This window comes from Prionailurus viverrinus, chromosome B4 (assembly GCF_022837055.1).
Source record: "Prionailurus viverrinus isolate Anna chromosome B4, UM_Priviv_1.0, whole genome shotgun sequence".
Classification (NCBI taxonomy): Eukaryota; Metazoa; Chordata; class Mammalia; order Carnivora; family Felidae; genus Prionailurus; species Prionailurus viverrinus.
In genome coordinates, this window is record NC_062567.1 from 86,797,953 (window position 1) to 86,819,674 (window position 21,722).

Consider the following 21,722-nt stretch of genomic DNA (forward strand, 5'->3'; position numbering starts at 1 on the left):
CTCAGTTCATGATCTCACAGTTTGTGGGTTTGAGCCCCAAGTCGTGCTCTGTGCTGGCAGCTCGGAGCCTTGAGCCTGCTTCAGATTCTGTGTCTTCTCTCTCTCTCTCTCTCTGCCCCTCCCCTGCTTATGCTCTCTTTCTCTCTCTCTCAAAAATAAATAAACATTAAAAAAAATTTTTTTAAAGATAAAGGAACTAGCAGAACTCTTCAGAAGATTATTGAATCCATTTACAGTGACAAAAGGGAAAATTTATATGATTTTTAACAAAGTAGGAAAAAATAGCAAAAACATACAGACAAGTGAAACACTTCAGCTAGTTAGAGTACCTGACTGTGGTACATTACTTCATTTGGAATTGCCCTAACATTGACATAATGTGTAAGTTTATTTAAAATAAATGAAAATGTTGATTGTTTTATCTATTGCTATTTAGTAAACCACTCAGTGGGGAGTAGGAGAGACTTAGAAGCTGGCCAGCAGGGAAACTGCTGATGGCTGTGAAAGGTTTTTTATTCATACCAGCAGCATCACACTGTGATATAAATTTTTTTCTATCATTCTTCTAGGTAAGGAAAGGAAAAGAAAGCGGGAAACACTGGAAAAATAAACGAGTTCTTTCCTGTGAAGGTGAGCTTGATTATTTTTCTGTTGAATTTTGGTAAAATAGCAAGGATTAGATTAATTAATGATTGATAACAAATGAAGATTAGTGAGAACGGGTAGGGTACTTAATACTATGTAAATATTTGTATTTAAGTTTTTATCTGCATCATGTATCCTATTTGAAAATAAAGTTTCTGTAAAGTACAAAAACAAAAATAAAATACTTTGGGTGTGAAAAAATAAATTAAAAAAAAACCCCAAAGAATCTAAAACTCAGAAGCTTAAAACAACCCTTTATTTAAAAACAAAACAAAGTTGAGCTCATAGAAACAGAGTAGAAAGTGCTTGCCAGGGGCTAGGGAACAGGGGAGAATAGGGAGAGGGAGAGAACTATCTCTCCAAATTTTCAAGGGTACAAACTTTTATTTTATTTTATTTTTTTGATTTTTTTTAATGTATATTTTTGAGAGAGAGAGAGAGATAGTGTGAGTGGGGGAGGAGCAGAGAGAGAGGGAGACACAGAATCTAAAGCAGGCTCCAGGCTCTGAGCTGTCAGCACAGAGCCCAACTCAGGACTCAAACCCATGAACCCTGAGATCATGACCTGAGCTGAAGTCAGATGCTTAACTGACTGAGCCACTCAGGTGCCCCAAGGGTACAAATTTTTAGTTGTAAGATGAAGAAAGTGTGAGAATCTAATGTATAACATGGTGACTATAGTTGATAATACTCTATTGTATAAATGAAACTTGCTAGGAAAGTAGAACTTAAATATTCTCATTTAAAAAGGTGAATATGGCGGGGGGGGGGGGGGGGGGGGGCGGCGCCTGGGTGGCTCAGTCGGTTAAGCAGCCGACTTCGGCTCGGGTCATGATCTCGCTGTTTGTGGGTTTGAGCCCCATGTTGGGCTCTGTGCTGACAGCTCGGAGCCTGGAGCCTGCTTCAGATTCTGTCTCCCTCTCACTCTGCCCCTCCCCTGCTTGTGCTCTGTCTCTCTTTGTCTCTCAAAAATGAATAAATGTAAAAAAAAAAAAAAAGGTGAATATGGGGGCGCCTGGGTGGTTCAGTTGGTTAAGCATCCAACTTCGGCTCGGGTCATGATCTCACAGTTCGTGGATTTGAGCCTTGCATCAGGCTCTGTGCTGACAGCCTGGAGCCTTCTGATTCTGTGTCTCCCTCTCTCTGCCCCTCCCTCGCTTGCATGCTGTCTCTCTCTCTCTCTCTCTCTCTCTCTCTCTCTCTCTCTCTCTCAAAAATAAATAAACATAAAAAAATTTAAAAAACAAAAGGTGAATATGTGAGAAGATGGGTGGGTGGGGAGAAATCCTTTCACAGTGTATAGGCACGTGAAATCATCACATGGTACGCTTGTAAATATCTTACAGTTTTCTCAGTTATACTCTTACTATAAAACTGGGAAAAAATCCAGTCTTTTATTGTATCTCACAATTCTGTAGATTGGCCGGGTGGTTCTCGTACAGGCCTCCCTTGGGGTCTCTCAGGATTTTGATGGGAGGTGAGCACTGGGGCTGGTGCTGTTGCCTCTCTTGGCCTCCTTCGTCCATTCTGAGTCCTTTCCTTCACACACTGTGCCGGGCACCATTCCAGTTGCTAGGTTATCATATTGAATAGGACAAATGAAGGCCAGACCCTCAAACAGCTTACATTCTTAAATTCTGACATTGCAAAAATACCCAGGAAACAAATCCATTATGATGTGATGTAGGTGGGTAGGAGGCTACTTTGGAGTGATCAGAGAAGCCCTATTTGAAGTAACACTTGAAGATCTGGGGGACAATGTTTTGCTAGTGCAAGTTTCCAGGGCTTGAAGGGACTTGGGGATTTAAAGCAATGTGCAAAGTCCAGTGTGTTTGGGGAGAAGTAAGTGAGGAGACCAATTGGGTTAGGTCACAGAATTAGTCAGAGGCCAGGTCATGAAGGGCCCTGAAAGCCATTAAGGACTTTGGATTTCATCCTGGGTAATAGGAAGTTTTTAAATCATAAATGTATTAATTCTCTTGTTGAAAAGATCACTCTTGCCTTAGAGAAAGGGGTCAAGGGTGAAAACAAGGAGACTAAATAAATAGGCTGTTGCAGTAGGTGCTGGAGGCTTGGACAGGGTAAAAGCTATAATTCTGGGAAGTCAGTAGATTCCAAATATATTTTGAAGGCATCTCTAGTAAGCACTGCTGATAGGTTGCATTGGGTGAGTGAAAAGAAAGAAGAAAACACAGAGGTTCTCAGGTTTCTCTTTTGAGCAGTGGGATGAATGAAATACCATTCACTGAGAAGACTGTAGAAGAACATTTTTTATTTGGGATGATGCAAGAAGCAAATATAAAATTTTATTTGAACATGTTGAAGTATGTTATGCTTCCTCAATAATTTGTAATTGAACTAGATGGTTTGAGGTTTACCCAAACTGCAAAAATAAGCCAGGTTATAACAAAGTGTCCTGCTATCTGGGAAATTAGAATAAATGGTAAATATTTAAAGTATAAGTTCATCAAGCAAGTTAGTATTTCTGTTAGGATAATAGCTACAATTTGTTAAAGGGTTTTTGTTTGAACCATATGAAATTATGGATATCGACAATTTTGAACTTGAAATGGCAATATCATATGGTTCATCCCAGTACATAGTAGCCACAGAATTATTTCTTTATATATGAATGAATAAATATTCACAAAAACCCTTAAGGTAGGCTTTTTGTTATCTTACAGTTGATAAAATGGAAATTCTGAAAGAGGTTAACCTGCCACAGGGATGGTGACAAGAAAGTAGGCAAGGAGGAATGAAAACAAGGTCTTTCTGACCTAGCATCTGAACTTTAAGCCACAAAGTCATACGACCAAGATCTCTAGCCAAGGAGTCCTGCTGCTTCCAAACGAGAAAAGCTTCAGACCTCATACACAGATATGCAGATACAAGAGTGCTTGGTCTGATTGGATGGAGAATTGCCAACTGTCTCTCTTCTGGAGAGACCCAAGTCCAAGTGGACCTTACAAGCCAGCACTGCATTTTACAAGTAGATACACTGAACAAAAAGAAATCAGATAGTCAATACTATTAAAAGTTTCTCAAAAATTCCCATCAATTTCTTCAAAAATTTCCATATTCCCTTCTATAATTATCACTGAACTTCTCTATGCTACAAAAATATTAACTATAAAACAAGTGAGTCTAACCTCAGAGAAAGAATATATAATGTCACAGGTTGGAGCTTATCACTAGTCAACAAGCTTTGACCACTTTTATCAAATGCCTCAGAGCACATTTATTACTGTACTCTCAAGCATTCTTATACACTATTAGAAGTGATACTGCCCATGAGTGAGATTCAATATGGAAACATGTAAAATGTGTTATCAATTATAGGGTCTTCAAGCTTCTCCCTCTTTACATAGTTTCTAGGTTATCTAGATTTCATTAAAGTGAACACTACATGTGGATCAATTAGGAACTCTATAAATACAGTATATCAGTTTGATCCGTTAGTGCTTAGTTGTGTAAGACAAAGGCTGACAAAAGTTTCCATAACTAAAAAGCTTTCTGTCTACCCTTGGGAAGAGTATTTCCCACATAGCTCTTATATTAGCAGCGTCAAGTAGAGCCAACTATTCCTGGTGGTAAGCAATAGAAATAGTCACTTGTCAATTAAATCACACTCCTACCAATGGAAAATTGAATTTTTTATTTAATAAGCATGTGAATCTGGGGCCCCTGGGTGGCTCAGTCAGTGAAGCATCTGACTCTCGATCTTGGCTCAGGTCATGATCTCTCAGTTTGTGAGTTGGAGTCCTGCATTGGGCTCTGCACAAGCAAAGCCTGCTTGGGAATCTCTCTCTTCCTCTCTCCCTGTCCCTCCCCCATCTGCATTTCCGCGCTCTCTCCCTCTCTCTCTCAAAATAAATACATAAACATTTAAAAAATAAGTAAATTAATCTGTTCTTCAATACTATATTGATCAGGGGTCTCTGAGTAGAGGAGCTAGTATAGTAGCTACTCCCCACATTGGTGCAAAAAAAATAATAAAGTCAGTACTTATTTTTTTTTAACGTTTATTTATTTTTGAGACAGAGAAAGACAGAGCATGAATGGGGGAGGGTCAGAGAGAGAGGGAGACACAGAATCTGAAACAGGCCCCAGGCTCTGAGCTGTCAGCACAGAGCCCGACACGGGGCTCGAACTCACAGACTGTGAGATCATGGCCCGAGCTGAAGTCGGACGCTCAACCAACTGAGCCACCCAGGCGCCCCAGTACTTATTTTTTTAAGGGCCAGTACTTATTAGTCTATAAGTTCTCAGCCAGCTTCAATGTTATTTTAGTAATAATAATGGTAATAATAATAATAAATACTATGTACCGAATCCTTACTACATGCCACATACCATGATATGTGCATTACAAACATCTTTGCATTAAAATCTCCTAACAATCCAGTGGGATAGGTTGTATTATCTTTGTTTTGACTGAAGCTTAGAGATGTTAAGTAACTTCCCAATGTCCAAAACTGCTGCAGAGCTAAGATTTAAACTCAACCATTTTGGCCTCAAAACCCATGCTCTTCCCCCTATTATATGTGTGTGTGTGCATGTGTAACGGTAGAGCTGATTACTGTGAGTTTACTCTTAGTGCAGGTGATAAATGGCAATGCCTGTGTTATAAAAGTGGTCAAAGAGTCTAGAATTTTGAGCCCAGCCTGAAAACTAGCTTTATGTGCTTGCTTTTTTGGTGATCCTTTGTATTTGTAAAAAGTTATATATGTGATTTTCATATTCAAAATGTTTCTACAATTAGACTTCCTAAAAGTAATTATTTTGTAGTTGAAGTCAATATTTAATTGGTCAAATGTGTCTGATTACTTACAGAGATGGATTATTTAGTGATTTTCTTGGCTTTGGGATTAATGCAAAAAACACAGTAGGAAAGAATTGTGGAAAGATAACCGTTTAAAGTATGTATTAATTTTGGGGTTGCCCTCCCACATTGTGCACACGCATAGACAAATGTCATAAGAAAATCAAGATGACAAATTATTCAGCCATTAGCTTTCAAAAATGCCACTGACATAGTCCTACATGGAGAGATTCAGATGCATTCTGACAGAGCTTTGGCTCCCAGAGATTAAGTATAATCTTAGAGAAAAGAGAACAGTGAGTGGGAGAAAGGAGCCCTTCAGGCACCTGTCTAAGACATGCAGGAGAGAATCCCAGGCCCTCTCAGGAGCCAGCACTGCTGTTAGCCCAGAGCTGGGGCACTGTGTAGAAGCTGAGGCAGAGCTGATCATCCTCTTGTTGTCATAATGTGGGTTCCACCCTTCACCAGGGGTCAGTCAACCCACTGTCCATCATTAGTCCAGTTTGAAGTATTGCTTGCATTTATCCCAAGAATCTTTTCAGCTTCTTCTGACTGACTGTCTTTTGGGAGCAATCCCTCATCTAAAAGCTCAGGACATTCATAAACACCATTCTGCCCCGCTCCCTCCCACCCATCTCCACCTCCAGATTAGAAACTAGAAGTCTTGTAGTCTTTGATGGATGATAGTGGAGGAGCCTTGGATGCTTTGTGGGGTGATGCTGGTGACAGCTGAAAGAGAAACATTCGGTCCAAAGAAAGCAGGATTATTTGGAATCAACGTGAAATCACCCATTGAGCTGGATAGCAGAGAAATGCACTACCCCATCACAGAGTGTTAAGACACATGTTGTCACAGGCAGAGAATGTTTAGAGCTGGATAAGAGCTTGGAGAACATCTTGTCTCACCCTTCCACATAGCAGAGGAAGCCCAGAAAGGAGACCTGCCTTGTTTAAGGTCAAATAGCTGGTTAATGGCTCAGCCACAACCAATAATAAGATGTCTTCAGTGAGTTTAATTCTCTCTCTAATGCACAGCACAGAAAAATCTGGCTTGCGGGCTCTTTTTGGGGGTTTTTCTCAGATCCTCTTTCAAGGCATGATAAGTCAAAATAGAGAACCCACTTCCTAAGTTCTTAGAATTCCAAATTCAACAGCTCACGGTGACACCAAAGTTGAGTTTTTGTTGGATTAGTTTATTACCATAAGATAAAGTGAAGACATTTTTTTAAATGGCTGGGAGAGCCATAACTGCTTAAAGACAATTTCTCTTTCACAGAGACTCTATGAGAGTCTCACACTAGCCCATGAGTGCCTGAAACTGAGCACCCGAATGCATTTAATTGTGAAGAAAGCCCAAGCTTCCTTCCCCATGGTAAATGAAGAACTGACCTTTCTTCTAGCTGTGCCTGTGTTCTTCTGCTCTTTCTCTGGTGAGTACTTACTTCACTGGGATTTTTACAGGTAGACAGGCAGGGGTGTCTACCTATTGCTCAGCATTTCTCTCATGACCACCTTGCAATTTCCAGTCCCCACATGGTTTATCTTTGGGTATTTCAGTGGGTTCACACCACTCTCCATTGTCACACCAACAAACTCATCAGGTTGCACTTTCTACATTTACTCTCCACAGGCCTCTGTTTTCTTTATAGTTTTTTATTTTTAGAAACTTCTTTTGAGAGGAACACTCATTTTTTAGCATCACTTTACGTATGTCATCGTATTTAAAGTTGATTTTTTTGTGGCAGATAAACGACTGTTTAAAGACTTCTCTTACGGGTATTGATGGAACCTTTAAATAAAATCTGTTTGTAAGACACAGGGATAGCCAGATATTAAATAAGTCAAAATTTTAAGTCTTCTCGTAAATATTAGGTTGACTCCTGATTAACATTTGAGATTCTTATTAACGTTCCACACATTGTTTCTGTTCAACCAATTTCAGAACTTCATGAAAAAGTTGAGTGGTGGGTTGGGTAATAGGATACCACAATGGGAGCCTTTTTTCCAAGGCTGGCATGTGAATAAAGTACCTGCAAGTCATGAAAAGAAACAAAATAGCTTTAAAAGCAAGAATTTTCACATTGCTTGCAGCAGTATGCACATACTCACTGGGTGTAGGGCTGTTGGAGATGGGGGTCTAAACCTAAGACTCAGCCAGTATCCGCAGCGGTCTGATCTCCCCTGTTTGTGACCTAGAACATCTCTGCTATGTGTGCCTTTCAGCTGACTGAGACACTTCACTTCATTCAGCAAAGGAAGTGAATTTCATTTACAATGTGTCCATTCTGAAGGCATTACTAGGGAAGCCAGGACTGTCCTCACCACAGTGTGTGCTGAGCATCTTGCTTCTGGTTTCCTCAGACAACACACAGGAAGTTGAAACGAAAGGGTCAAGTTGTGGTGACCTGGAGGCCCCAGTCAGGAGGGAAGAATAGGATTCATCCCCATGGCCTCTGTGAAAGTTTGGGAAAAGCCAAGGGAAGAAAGAGAAGGAGAAAACCTTTAGCCCTCCCCTGATGGCTTAAAAGATAGGTTCTCAACCCTGGGTGCACATTAGAATCATCTGGGGGAGTCTTTGTTGTTGTTGTTGTTGTTGTTGTTGTTTTTCAATGTCAAAACCCAGGATCCACTGCAGACAAAATAAACAGAAGTTCTGCATGTGACACCTGAGTGTCAGTACTTTTTCAGTTACTCTGGTGATTCTAATGCATCCAAATTGAAAATCACTACTTTACAACAAGGATCACAAACCTAAATGCCCACAGGTAACCGATTAGGACGAAGGTCGATTAGGACGAGGGTTGGCTAAGAGTAGAGAGGAGGCAAGTAGCACACTAACGAAGTACGCCAGAGGGCAGCTGCTGCTGAGCTCCGGCCAACTCTTGTCATGCAGGAATGTGACGCCATTTTGGCAGATTTTTAAATGTGCATAACTAATCATTTAAAATTGGGTTGTGTGATACATGCTACAACATGCATGCACCTCAAAAACATTATGCTAAGTGAAAGAAGCCAGACACAAAAGGCCATATATTGTATGATTCTGTTGATATGGAATGTCCAGGATAGACAAATCCACAAAGAGAGAAAGCAGGTTAGTGGTCACCAGGGGTGGGGGGAGGGGAGCATGGGTTGTGACTGCTTAAAGGGTACCAAGTTTCTTTGGAGGTGATGAAAATATTCTGCAAGTAGATAGTGGGAATGGTTGCACAACATTGTGAAATGTATTGAAAGCCACTGAATTACACACTTCAAAATGGTGAATTTCATGCTATACCTTAAAAAATAACTGAGAGGGCACCTGGGTGGCTCAGCAGGTTAAGCTTCTGACTTCGCTCAGCTCATGATCTCATGGTTTGTGAGTTGGAGCCGGGCACCAGGCCCTGTGCTGACAGCCCAGAGCATGGAGTCTGCTTCGGATTCTCTCTCCCTCTCTCTCTGCCCCTCCCCCACTTGTGTTCTGTCTCTCAAAAATAAGTAAACGTTAAGAAAAAAATTAAGCTTTGTGGACCAATTCAGACAGGCCAAAGAAAACCGTTTTATAGAAGCCAGAGTGGGACCTGTGGTGTAAAACCACATGGAGGAAAACCAGGGTCCACAAATTGGGCTGAAAATTTTTAAAAAGCCAATCTAACATAATGTATGCCTCCACATCCTTTCATGTCTGCAACCAAACTGGTAGCAAAGCTGTGCCTGCTGCACCCTTTTCATCTTAAGTCAGACACAAGCTGGGTTTTTTCCTTGATAGGTGCTAATGCAGAGCTGAGCGGCTGCCAGCCTATAAATAGAAGTAGGAACCCCTGAGGCGCAGAACAAGCTGGCTGATGAAACCAGCGCTTTTATTCCTCTCCCTTACTGTTTTGTTACTGAGCAAGAGAGGGGTAAAGGAAACAGACAATAATAACCACACTCATTAATTGTTTCTCCTTTATCAATTGCTTTTTTCCCAATGCACCGTTAAATTCACACTCCCTAATTTATCATCCCCTTCAGTAGGGTTTGTTACTCTTAATTACTCACAGCATGTTAAAATCATTACTACTTCCGCGAGGCGCTCACTGGCTGCAACAAAGACAATGAGGGAGACTCGGCTCTTCAAAGAGACTTTGAGGTTTCCTTAGTCTCTGCTAGCCTGGGAATACACTTCCACTGGCAGTGGTTTGAGAGCTCCCCCAAATCCTACTTTACCACGGATCAAAGTGAAATATTACTAAAAACAAAAATAGAATTGCCCTCATCACTTCCATCTTCTAAATATCGGGCCATGTTGCAGAAAGAAGATGAGATTCAGATTTTCCTTACCTGAATTCTTCTCTGTAGTCATTCCTAATATACTCAGCTAAAGTCTGGCTGTACTGCAGGCAGCTCTTGAGGATGTAAAACTGCTGATACAGCAGAACGGCTTGGCTGGGACTTAGCGGCTGAAATGAAGCTCCAAGCCCCTTTACCACTTGTTTCACAATACTGGCCAGGAAGGTGATCTAAACAAGAAAAAAACAGTGACAATGTAGACTGCATGCCACCCATAAGGCACCTGTTTCAGCTGGGGCCTCACCTATACAAGTAGGCTGAAGTCCTCACCGCCCTTACCCCAATACTGCACTGTTTCTCACTGAAATGGTACTCAGAGAACGCCAGACTGTAGACCAGTTGGGTTTACCGATCGCCCCCCTCAAGCAGGATCAGAATAAATGCTGACCATCAAGGAAATTTGGTTCTAATCTAAAAGGAGAACATTGGAAGCAGGAATGGGGACAGAAGAGGAGCTTGGAAAGGCCTGTGGCTTCCTCCAGGAGAGAAGATAGTCTCTCTTCTCTTCTGTTGTGAAGAACAAATGGCCCACAGAAATGAATTTCCTGTAACTTTCAAAGAGGGTTCCTCCAAGGCTGTAGTTCTCAAAATTTAGTATGCATAAAAACCACCTGGGCAGCTCACTAGACATGTGGAATCCTAAGGCCCACCTCAAGGTTATTTACCATAAACAATTCCCATGGCTTTGTTCCACAGACAACACATTGACAAACACCAAGTGAGAAACCCAGGAAAACCAGGCTTGACACAAACAAGTGATGTTGATGTCACTGTTAGCTGGGGTTTTCTTTTTTTTTTTTTTTAATTTTTTTTTTAATGTTTACTTTTGAGACAGAGACAGAACATGAATGGGGGGAGGGTCAGAGAGAGAGGGAGACACAGAATCAGAAGCAGGCTCCAGGTTCTGAGCTGTCAGCACAGAGCCCGATGCGGGGCTCGAACTCACGGACCACGAGATCATGACCTGAGCCGAAGTCAGACGCTTAACTGACTGAGCCACCCAGGCGACCCTAGCTGGGGTTTTCATTGAGACTATGTCTGCGATCATTTCTGATGGGGCATTGAAAATGGAAATAGTAGCAATAATGTGAACTTCTTGAATTCCTGCTTCTCACACACACACACAAAAGTCATTTACAACCGAACCAAGGAGGCCTGGCTGGCTCAGTTGGTAGAGCATGTGACTCTTGATCTCGGGATCATGAGTTCAAGCCCCATGTTGGGTGTAGAGATTACTTAAACACACACACACCCCAAAGGGGCACTTGGGTGGCTCAGTTAGTTAAGCTACTATAAGAACAGAAAGGAACACTAGTGTCCTTTCAAGCTCTAATGAGCAGGTCCCTTTGCATGCCCATTAAATTAGTAGCAATAAAGGTATTGCCTTTTCTACTGAGGCTGCTCATCATGGGCTCAAACCCATGAACCTTGAGCCAAGCCAAAGTGGGACGCTTGGCTGACTGAGACAGCCAGGCTCTTCTAACTTTATTTTTTAAATTTATTTTGAGAGAGAGAGAGAGAACAAATAGGGGAGGGGCAGAGAGAGAGGGAGACAGAGAACCCCAAGCAGGCTCTGCACTGTCAGCGCAGAGCCTGACACAGGGCTCCATGTCACAACTGTGAAATCATGACCTGACCTGAAATTAAGATTCAGAGGCTTAACTGACTGAGCCCCCCAGGGGCCCCATGCCATCTCTTTACTATGAGAGATTTATTTTTTTTTGTTTTAATCTACTTCTGTGATTTTTATTTTTTAAATATAATTTATTGCCAGATTGGCTTACCTACAACACCTAGTGCTCATCCCAACAAGTGCCCTTCTCAGTGCCCATCACCCATTTTCCCTCTCACCCACCCTCAGTTTGTTCTCCGTATTTTAGAGTCTCTTGTGGTTTGCCTGCCTCCCTCCCTCTCTGTTTCCCTCTCTGTTTATAACAATTTTTCCCCTTCCCTTCACCCATGAGCTTCTGCTAAGTTTCTGAAGATCCACATATGAGTGAAAAATATGATATCTGTCCTTCTCTAATTGACTTATTTCACTCAGCATAATACCTTCCAGTTCCATCCACGTTGCAGCAAATGGCATGATTTCATTCTTCCTCATTGCCAAGTAGTATTCCATTGTATATATAAACCACATCTTCTTTATCCATTCATCAGTTGATGGACATTTAGGCTCTTTCCATAATTTGGCTATTGTTGAAAGTGCTGCTATAAACATTGGGGTACAAGTGGCCCTATGCATCAGTACTCCTGTATCCCTTGGGTAAATTCCTAGCAGTGCTATTGCTGGGTCATAGGGTAGATCTATTTTTAATTTTTTGAGGAACCTCCACACTGTTTTCCAGAGCAGCTGCACCAGTGTGCATTCCCACCAACAGTGCAAGAGGGTTCCCGTTTCTCCACATCCTCTCCAGCATCTATAGTCTCCTGATTTGTTCATCTTAGCCACTCCGACTGACGTGAGGTGGTATCTCAGTGTGGTTTTGATTTGTATTATGAGAAATTTAAAGCAAAACATGACATAACCAGATTTTTAAAAATAGATCCCTCCAACCAGTCTGGTGGGAAGGTAGGACAGACTATGTAGATGTGATTGTACTACCAAGGAGAGAGTCAGTGGTACTAGGGACAAGGATGGTGGCTGACAGGACAGAGTGCCCCAGTGATCCCAAGTGTTAATTCATACTCGCCAACTCATACTTGCTGTTTAAGACAAATGTTCATTTTTTCACTTACATATACAGCCAATATTTTAATGTGTTCTGTTTTCTACAGGATATATTTTAGGTTTTTCATGAAATAAAGATCATATTTAAGATACCATTTTAGGGGCAACTAGGTGGTTCAGTTGGTTAGGCGTCCAACTCTTGATCTTGGCTCAGGTCATGATCTCACGGTGGTGGGATTGAGCCCCTGCTTGGGATTTTCTGTCTCCCTCTCACTCTGCCCCTCCCCTGCTCATGCCTGCACGTGTATGCTTTCTCTCAAAATAAATACATATTTTAAAAACTTAAAAATACAAGATATAATTTCAGTCCTGTAAGCACTCAGGCCCCAAATATTAAAAAACGCTTTACCTTAATTAAATAATAAAATCATCAGATTTACATTTTGCTTCTATTTCATAATTGTGACTACTTATAGAGAAAATTTGTGTTTTATTAATTAAGCACTGGAGCACCGGTATAATTAACTGTGAGTGGTGCTTTCGTTTTTGCTTCTCGGTACTTACGAAGGGAGGACGACTTTGTAGGAAGGACATCATCCAGCTAATAGCAAACTCTTCTGGTCCCAATCCAAGATTTCCCTAAAAGACTCACAGAAATAAACAAGTTATATTCATGAAGTTTGAGTTGTACATGATATTCATTCTCAAATACATTTTATCTTGATTGATGAAATCAGTATTTAGGAAAATAAGGTGATGAATACTTAAGAGCAAAAGTAGTATCATTTAAGTCAGACAATTTTGGAGACCATCTCTAATACAAGCATATTAAAGATATATTGTTAATCATTTGATATATAATCACAGAAATATAATAGTCATATGATATATATAACAATCATACAATATAATATGTATAATAATATATATCGTACCTGCTGAAAGACAAGAAATATCTCATATAAAAGTGCCGTAGCTGTATCTGTATATTCCTTGATAAGGTTCTGTAACTAGAATTTTAAATAATAGTCAATGCAATATCACTGGCAGAGCCAGAAAATGGTAATTTCCCCTGGTTACCTTTAGATACTTATAAAAGAATTTTTGATTAACAGAAAATATAATTAGTGTGGTCATTTTTCCTATTATGCTTGGTTCAGTCATTCTCAAAAAAAAACGCTCTCATAAAAAGACTACTTGGAGTGCCTGGGTGGCTCAACCTTGATTGAGCCAAGTCTTGAATTTTGGCTCAGGTCATGATCCCAGAATTGTGGTTCTGCACTGAGCATGGAGCCTGCTTAAGATTCTCTCTCTCTCTTTCTCTCTCTCTCTCCCTCTCCCTCTCCCTTCCTCCCCCCCCACCCCACCCCTCTCCCCTACTCATGCTCATTCTCTTTTTCTCTCACTGTCTTTCTAAAATTAAAAAGTATATATTTTTTAAAGTTGTGTTTTTTTTTAATATAATTTATTGTCAAAAAAGACTACACATTAGAGAATTTCTAAGAAAGTGGGTCAGGGAAAGAAGATACAATGGCCCACAGAATACTAACACCCAAAAAACTGCACACTTGATTTGCAAAATCATTCAGATCAACAACCCTGCATCCTTTCGAGTATTGAAAATATGCCCCCTAGAATTAAGGTGGGAGATTCTCTGGGAAATTTAGCCTTAGGCGCAACGTGAACTACAACTCCCTCTGTAAAATGGGTATATATAGGGCTTAGAGACTTTTGTTTTTGCTCTCAAGAACTCCAGTTAGTGAGGCTGTCTTTTAGCACTTGGTGCATGAGAACTGTGTGGGCATGCTATAGGCCAACACATTTTCCCTGACAGTATTCTTTGCAAGAACGAGCTCCAGTTTGAAATTTCACACTGTTAGACCTTGGAACCAAAATGTATATGGTCTTCACGAATAGCCTGCGTGCAAAAGATCACCAAGTTCAAAATCAGGAAACTCAAACCTATCTATTCTGCCCACTAGATATTTTTATATGGAAATGCCAGGGTGGGGGAGAGGGGAAAGTGGGTGATGGGCATTGAGAAGGGCACCTGTTGGGATGAGCACTGGGTGTTGTATGGAAACCAATTTGACAATAAATTATATTTAATATAAAAAAATGCCAATGGCAATCCAGTCAACTAATCCCAAACCAAGCTCATTATTTCCCCCCCTTTAAAAAATTTCTTTTAAATGTTTATTTTTAAGAAAAAGAGAGACAGAGCACGACCAGGGAGGGGTAGAGAGAGAGGGACACACAGAATCCAAAGCAGGCTCCAGGCTCTGAGCTGTCAGCACAGAGCCCAACACGGGGCTCGAACCACAAACCTCAGGCTCATGACCTGAGCCAAAGACAGACAGGTAACTGACTGAACCACCCAGGTGCCCTTCATTATTTCCCCTTTGAACCTACTCTTCTTGCTGTAATTCTTATTTGGCACCCTGGCCAGAATCTAAAATTCATCTAATCCTCACAGTTTATTTTCACGTCAACCTATGAGTGCAATTTCCTAAAAATTACTGGAATCTATCCTCTTTACAGCTACCATCCCTTTTCTTCATTAATTTATTCAACAAATATGCATCAGACCCTATACTAAGTGTTGGGGATACAATGGGTAGCAACAGGGACATGGGTAATACCTCATGGAAGGTAGTGGAGAACAAACAATAATCTAACAATCAAATAAATAAATAAATGCATAGTTGCTAACTGAGACAAGGGCTGTGAAAGAAGAGAATAGGAAGTTAGGAGAGCTCTAAAAAGAAGCCTGGTCTCATTTCAGGGGTCAAGGATAGCTTCCCTCTGTCCTATTATCGTTCCTCACCTGGACTCCTGCACTAACTTCTTAGCCCTGCCTGAGTCTTGCTTCTATCCCACTCTTTAATCCCTGATCCACTCACTCCACTGTTAAAGATGGTATTATAGACACTCCATTATAGACTTATAATATTCAGACATATGAATATTATATTCATGTTATATTTAATTAACATTTGTCTCTCTAACCAGACTATAAACCAATAAGGGCACATGTTGTATCTGTTTTGCTTCTTGTTTGTACCCCCTCAGGCTAGCACACTGTTTAGCTCATAACAGATTTTCAACAAATATTTATTGAGTGAATGAATACATGTAAGAGTTTTCTAAAACAAAACTATATGTTTAAGAACTATCAGGGGCGCCTGGGTGGCTCAGTCGGTTAAGCGTCCGACTTCAGCTCAGGTCATGATCTCACGGTCCGTGAGTTCGAGCCCCGCGTCGGGCTCTGTGCTGACAGCTCAGAGCCTGGAGCCTGCTTCAGATTCTGTGTCTCCCTCTCTCTCTGACCCTCCCCCATTCATGCTCTGTCTCTGTCTCAAAAATAAATAAAATTTAAAAAAAAAATTTTTAAAAAAGAACTATCAAATCATGTCCCATCCTTTTTTTTTTTTTAAGTTTATTTGAGAGAGTGGGAGAGAGAACATGAGTGAGGGAGGGACCGAGAGAGAGAGAGAGAGAGAGAGAGAGAGAATCCCAAACAGGAACCACACTGTCAGTACAGAGCCTGACATGGGGCTCGATCCCACAAACCATGAGATCATGACCAGAGCTGAAATCAAGAGTCAGACACTCAACTGACTGAGTCACCCAGGCACCCCTATGTCCCATCCTTTAAAAAAAAATTATGTGTTGTTCTGCTTGAAATAAACTAGTAATAAACTGATTTATTCTCTCAGGATATGTGCTTTCTAGGTAGTTTGATATTTCTAATGTTTTAGTAAAACTTTAGAAAAACAAGTAATTCTCACTGAGTTTGCACTACTTAGATAGCTAAGGAGATGATAAACTAAAGCAAGAGAGTTAACCCTAAAATCTCTTAACGAGAGTGCTTTTTTACCATTAGACCCTACTATGGAATTAACATATACATAAATATTTTGTATAGAGACAAATAAGCAGATTTATCTAATACATGCTTAATACTAATTATTTTCCTTAGTATACATACTTAAAACATCTAAAATGGATGTATTAATATTGATAGACTAGCTATCTAAGTTTTGAGGTTAATGGTAAAATATTTACTCTGAATTATATTTATATCCTCTACCATGTCATGGTCTACATTAGAAGACAGAAATCCAGAGCACCCCTATATATTATATTTAGTCTACCCCCAAATTCTTATCTTATCACCTTACCTCAGCATCAAAAGACATCTCAACTAAAGTTGAATCAGCCACCAACTGGATATCAAACACAGGACAAGATTTTGGAATCTGAGGTTCACTAATTAATATTACCAAAAGATTAAATAATGCTCCCCTAAAAAAAATAAAAGGCAATTAATAAATAAAGTTTGAAAAGAAAAATAGTAAAGCCAAGTTTGCACACACTGAATATAATTACATTTAAAAGTATAAAGCATTAAGGCACCTGGGTGACTTAGTTAAGTGTTTGACTTCGGCTCTGGTCATTATCTCATGGTTTGTGGGTTCGAGCCCCACATCAGACTCTGCGCTCGTGGTGTAGAGCCTGCTAAGGATTCTCTCTCTCTCTCTCTCTCTCTCTCTCTCTCTCTCTCTGCCCCTTCCCCATTTTTGTGCTCTCTCTCTCTCAAAATAAATAAACTTTAAAAAAAAAAACACATGTGTATGTGACACATGCATATCATTTTTTTTAAAAAGTATAAAACATTGCAGACCATTCTCTGACTGAACTTTTGGAGCCTTGGACATGCAGACAATTAAGTAGTGATAAAAAATTTAATTCAAAATATAATTTCTTTGTCTTTTGGCTCAAAGCAAGTACAGGTCTAGAAGTTCCCAAAGCTTAGGAAGCTTAGTAAGTCTGGACTTAAGGGAATTTTGGGTGAGTTCAGTTGAATCAAAGTTCAGTTGAATCAGTATTTCCCAAAGGGCTTCCCCCTCCCTCCCCCCCACCAAAGGACTTTTTATGGCCTATTAATTCCAGGAAATATTATAGTAAAAAAAAATAGATTATTTGTTTGAAAGAGGCATAGTAAATACTTGGTTAAACCAAATTCATTGCATATCTTTACTACTGGACTTCTCAGAGGCTTTAATAGGCTCACGTGCATTGTATATCTCTGAGACAAAGAAACCACCATATGAAACACTTCTTAAAATGCGTGTTTGAACACAGATTTTTTTGACTCTAGAACCCTTTATAAAATTTTTGGGTTGAAATACAGTTAACATATTAGCTTCAGGTGTACAACATAATGATTCAGCAATTATATGCACCATCAAATGCTCACCACGATAAGTATAGTTACCATCTGTCACCATACAAAGTTACTATAATATGATTAACTATGTTCCCTATGCCATACTTTTCATCCCCATGACTTATTTATTTTATAGCCGGAAATTTGTACCTCTTAATCCCCTTCACCTATTTTACCCATCCCCCCCTTCCATCCCGCAACCACTAGTTTCTTCTCTGTATTTACAACTCAGTTTCTCTTTTTGTTGTTATTTGTGTTTGTTCATTTGTTTTGTTTTAAAGTTTCCACATGTAAGTGAAATCATATGGTATTTGTCTTTGTCTGACTTATTTTACTTAGGATAATGCCCTCTAAGTCTATCCATATTGTTACAAATGGCAAGATTTCATTCTTTTTATGGCTGAGTAGTATTCCAGTGTAATATATATGTATGTATATAACCTCTTCTTTATTCACACACCTACTGATGGATCTTTAGGTTGGTTCCATATCTTGGTATTGTAAATAATGCTGCGGTAATTATAGTGCATATATCTTTTCGGATTATTGTTTTCATTTTCTTTGGATAAATACCAAGAAGTAGAATTACTGAATCATATGGTACTTATATTTTTAGGTTTTTGAGGAACCTCCATACTGTTTTCCAGAGTAGCTACACCAGTTTATATTCCCGAAAACAGTGCATGAGGATAGAATTATTTTTTTAACAAAGCATTTCAAAGGCTTACTATTCCACTGAAGACTGTTAGTTAATAAAACTAGTATTAAACTTTAAGTCTTTTGCTTTCCAAAGTGGTGTACTATCCATTAATCTACACTAATAACTCACTTAAATTGTTACTACACATTTGAATAATACACACTATTATTTGAAAATAAAAGGGCAGAAAAAAAAAATCACAATCCAAAGCAAGGATTCTGAGGAGATAGGTTTGGTAACACCATCTTCATGTGTGTCATGCAATCCATATATGGTTAAAAAGGAGCTGAAGGCAGGCTATTAGGAAAATCACTTGCCTAACTGAAGACAGTGCCAGAGTAGCTTTGACAGACGGGAATAGTAAAAGAATTTACAGCTAGGACTATATAAAAATCCTCTATAACCATAAGCATTCTCTTTGTAATGGAATAAAGGAGACTAAAAAAATCCCTGCTTGGTAATATTTGAGGCTTCATAATCTTTTTTTTTGTCTTAAATTAAAAAAAAAAATTTAGCTTTTATTCATTTTTGAGAGACGGAGCATGAGTAGGAGAGGGGCAGAGAGAGAGGGAGACACAGAATCCGAAGCAGGCTGGTCTCAAACTCACAAACTGTGAGATGACAACCTGAGCAGAAGTCTGATCTTAACCAACTAAGCCACCCAGGCGCCCTGAGGCTTCTTATTAGCCTTTTTACAATCACTTAAATCATTACCATGATTACAAGTTCATGATTAACCAAAATTTTAATAAAATAGGATTCGCTTCCTTTCTCCAACTCAAAGAGCAAGTCAGTTCTCATATCTACAAAAGAAGAATCTTGTCAGCACACTTCTCAAAAAAGTAGGATGTGTCCTACAGGATATTTGCTAATATTTTATTCAGGCTGTTTTAAAATAGCCCATCTTACTTTTAGAAGATCCTTCCAAAATCAACAAAACATTCCATTTAGAAGCTTTTCTTGATATTAAGTTTGAAATGGCATTCCATTTTCTATTACATTTAATTGAAGTCCTTTATTTTCAGCAGTATCTTCTTTTAAAAGTATCATATATCCAGGGCTAAGGGAAGAAACTCAAATTCTGGGTCACTTGCTGTGATAATATATGAATTCAACCATGACAGTATTAAAATATGAAAGGATTATGGCACATTTTGAGAAGAAATACACAGAACTGAGTTGAACTAATAAAATCTCTACTTAAGGAACAAATTAAGAGGAAAATGCGGAAATGATTAAATGCTTTTTTATTTGCTCAAATGGAGTTTAATTTGGAATCTACTCCTTCTGCCAACACTATTTAAAATCCACTAGGTCAATAATAGAAAAAATTTTAATCTATATGGTAGTTTCATCCCCAAAATAAAGATGACTTACGGGATTGACATTACAGTCTTAAAAAATGGTGCCAACAGTTGTGATACTTTTATTGTTTAGATTGTTATTATTTCCAGTGTAAGAATTTTGAATGCATTGTAATATATTTTTATACGGACTTTGAAAGGCAAACTCATGGTCTCATAAGGCAGTCTATGTTATTGTGGTAGGCAGAATTCTAATATGGCTTCCAAGATATCTTACCCCCTTTTATATATACCCTAAATAATCCTTTTCCCTTAAGTGTGGGCAGGACCTGTGAATATATTAAGCTATTACTCCTGTGATTATGTTATGTTCGATGAGAAAGGTGAAGGGATTTTGCATACATAATTAAGGTTCCTAATTTGTTGACTTTTGAGTTAATGAAAGGGAGATTATCCTGGGTGAGCCTGATTATCGAGCTGAGCCCTTTAAAGAGTGCTTAGGCCTTCCCTGAGCTCAGAGATAGTCTCCTGCCAAGAAGCAAACCATCATGAGTTTACAGCTATAAAGAAATTAATTCGGCCAACAGAAACCCAAATGAGTTTGGGAGATAACCCCAAGCCTCAGATGAGACAGCAGCCCCAGCCAATGCCTTGACCACTGCCTTGTGAAAACCAGAGCACATGATCCAACTGAGCTCTGCCCAGATTTCCTGATCCACAGAAACTGTAGGATAAGTAATTTATAGAGTTTTAAGTCACTGAGTTTGCAGTAATTTGTTACAGGGTAATAGAAAACTAATGCAGTTATATTAAACATTTACTGTGCTAATTAATGCTATGGGTAACACGACTGGACCCTATGCATATCTAAAAGTTAGTATTACAACCAGACTGTATTATAGCAATATATGTGCACCAATGTACATGAAAATAATTAGTCGTATCAGGAAAGAGACTTGCTGTAGTAAGGCTGATGTGTCCAAACCAAATTAAGAAAGAACAATTAAAACAACACTTTGCAGCAGAGGTTAGTAAGAGTGGTTTTTCAACTTGGACAGAGAAAGGTAAGGACCAAAAAGTGTATAAAAAGGGTAACATGATTCTGCAATAATTCAGTGTGACAAAAGACAGAAATGTAAGAAATAATCTTGGATCTCTGTCCTGGAGATTGGGGAAATGGCAGTTCTATCAACTACATAAAGAAGTATAGAGACGCTTGGGTAGCTCAGTCAGTTAAGTGGCCAACTTTGGTTCAGGTCATGATCTCAGAGTTCATGAGTTTAAGCCCCACATTGGGCTCTGTGCTTATAGTGCAGAGCCTGCTGGGATTCTTTCTCTCTCCCTCTGTCTCTGCCCCTTCCCTACTTGTACTCTCTCTCTCCGTCAAAATGAATAAATAAACTTCAAAAAAAAAAGTATACATAGGGGGCACCTGACTGACTCAATCAGTAAAGCATGGGACTCTTGATCTTGGGGTTGAAAGTTCGAGCCCCATGTTGGATGTAGAGATTACTTAAAAAAATATATATATAGAAAAAATAATAGAGTGTGTCTTACTTGTTCACTGTAAAGCAGGGTCAACAAACTATGGCCTATAGGCCAAATAACCCAGAGCCTATTTCTATAAATAGAAATTCTATAAATTTCCTTTATTGGAACAGAGCTATGCCCATTCATTTATATATTGTCTGTGACTGTTTTTCTGCTACAGTGGCTAAGTTGAGTATTTACAACAGAGACTATATGGCCTGAAAAGCCAAAAATGATTACTCTATGGCCCTCTACAGAAATGTCTGACCACCCTGGTATACAGTATAGTATGCCCATAGTCCTTGGCACATAGCAAGTTGCTTAAGAAATGTTAATGAATAGGGGCACCTGGGTGGCTCAGTCGGTTAAGCGTCCGACTTCAGCTCAGGTCGTGATCTCGCGGTCCATGGGTTCGAGCCCCGTGTCAGGCTCTGTGCTGACTGCTCAGAGCCTGGAACCTGTTTCAGATTCTGTGTCTCCCTCTCTCTTTGACCCTCCCCCGTTCA

General features: G+C 39.5%; 1 protein-coding gene and 1 long non-coding RNA gene across 8 annotated transcripts in view; one reads left to right on the forward strand and one right to left on the reverse strand.

Moving 5' to 3' along the window:
• LOC125169598 (uncharacterized) overlaps window positions 1-21,722 on the forward strand; it is a 120,917-nt gene that overhangs the window by 25,635 nt on the left and 73,560 nt on the right. For all 5 annotated transcript variants that reach the window (XR_007153732.1, XR_007153733.1, XR_007153736.1 and 2 more), the window contains one exon: window positions 570-630. This is a non-coding gene — a long non-coding RNA (uncharacterized LOC125169598). The remainder of the gene's footprint in view (window positions 1-569; window positions 631-21,722) is intronic.
• Window positions 1-21,722, reverse strand: part of CB4H12orf56 (chromosome B4 C12orf56 homolog) — a 113,114-nt gene that overhangs the window by 22,106 nt on the left and 69,286 nt on the right. The window contains exons 9-13 of one of the 3 annotated variants that reach the window (XM_047865068.1): window positions 16,634-16,757; window positions 13,385-13,459; window positions 13,014-13,088; window positions 9,770-9,948; window positions 6,640-7,497 (exon numbers count right to left, since the gene is read on the reverse strand). In XM_047865068.1, the coding sequence (XP_047721024.1) occupies window positions 7,371-7,497; window positions 9,770-9,948; window positions 13,014-13,088; window positions 13,385-13,459; window positions 16,634-16,757 (580 nt within the window). In that variant the 3' untranslated portion in view covers window positions 6,640-7,370. Of the gene's footprint in view, window positions 1-6,639; window positions 7,498-7,897; window positions 8,097-9,769; window positions 9,949-13,013; window positions 13,089-13,384; window positions 13,460-16,633; window positions 16,758-21,722 lie in introns of those variants that run through there. The other 2 variants (XM_047865069.1, XM_047865070.1) reach the window with 2 other exon arrangements.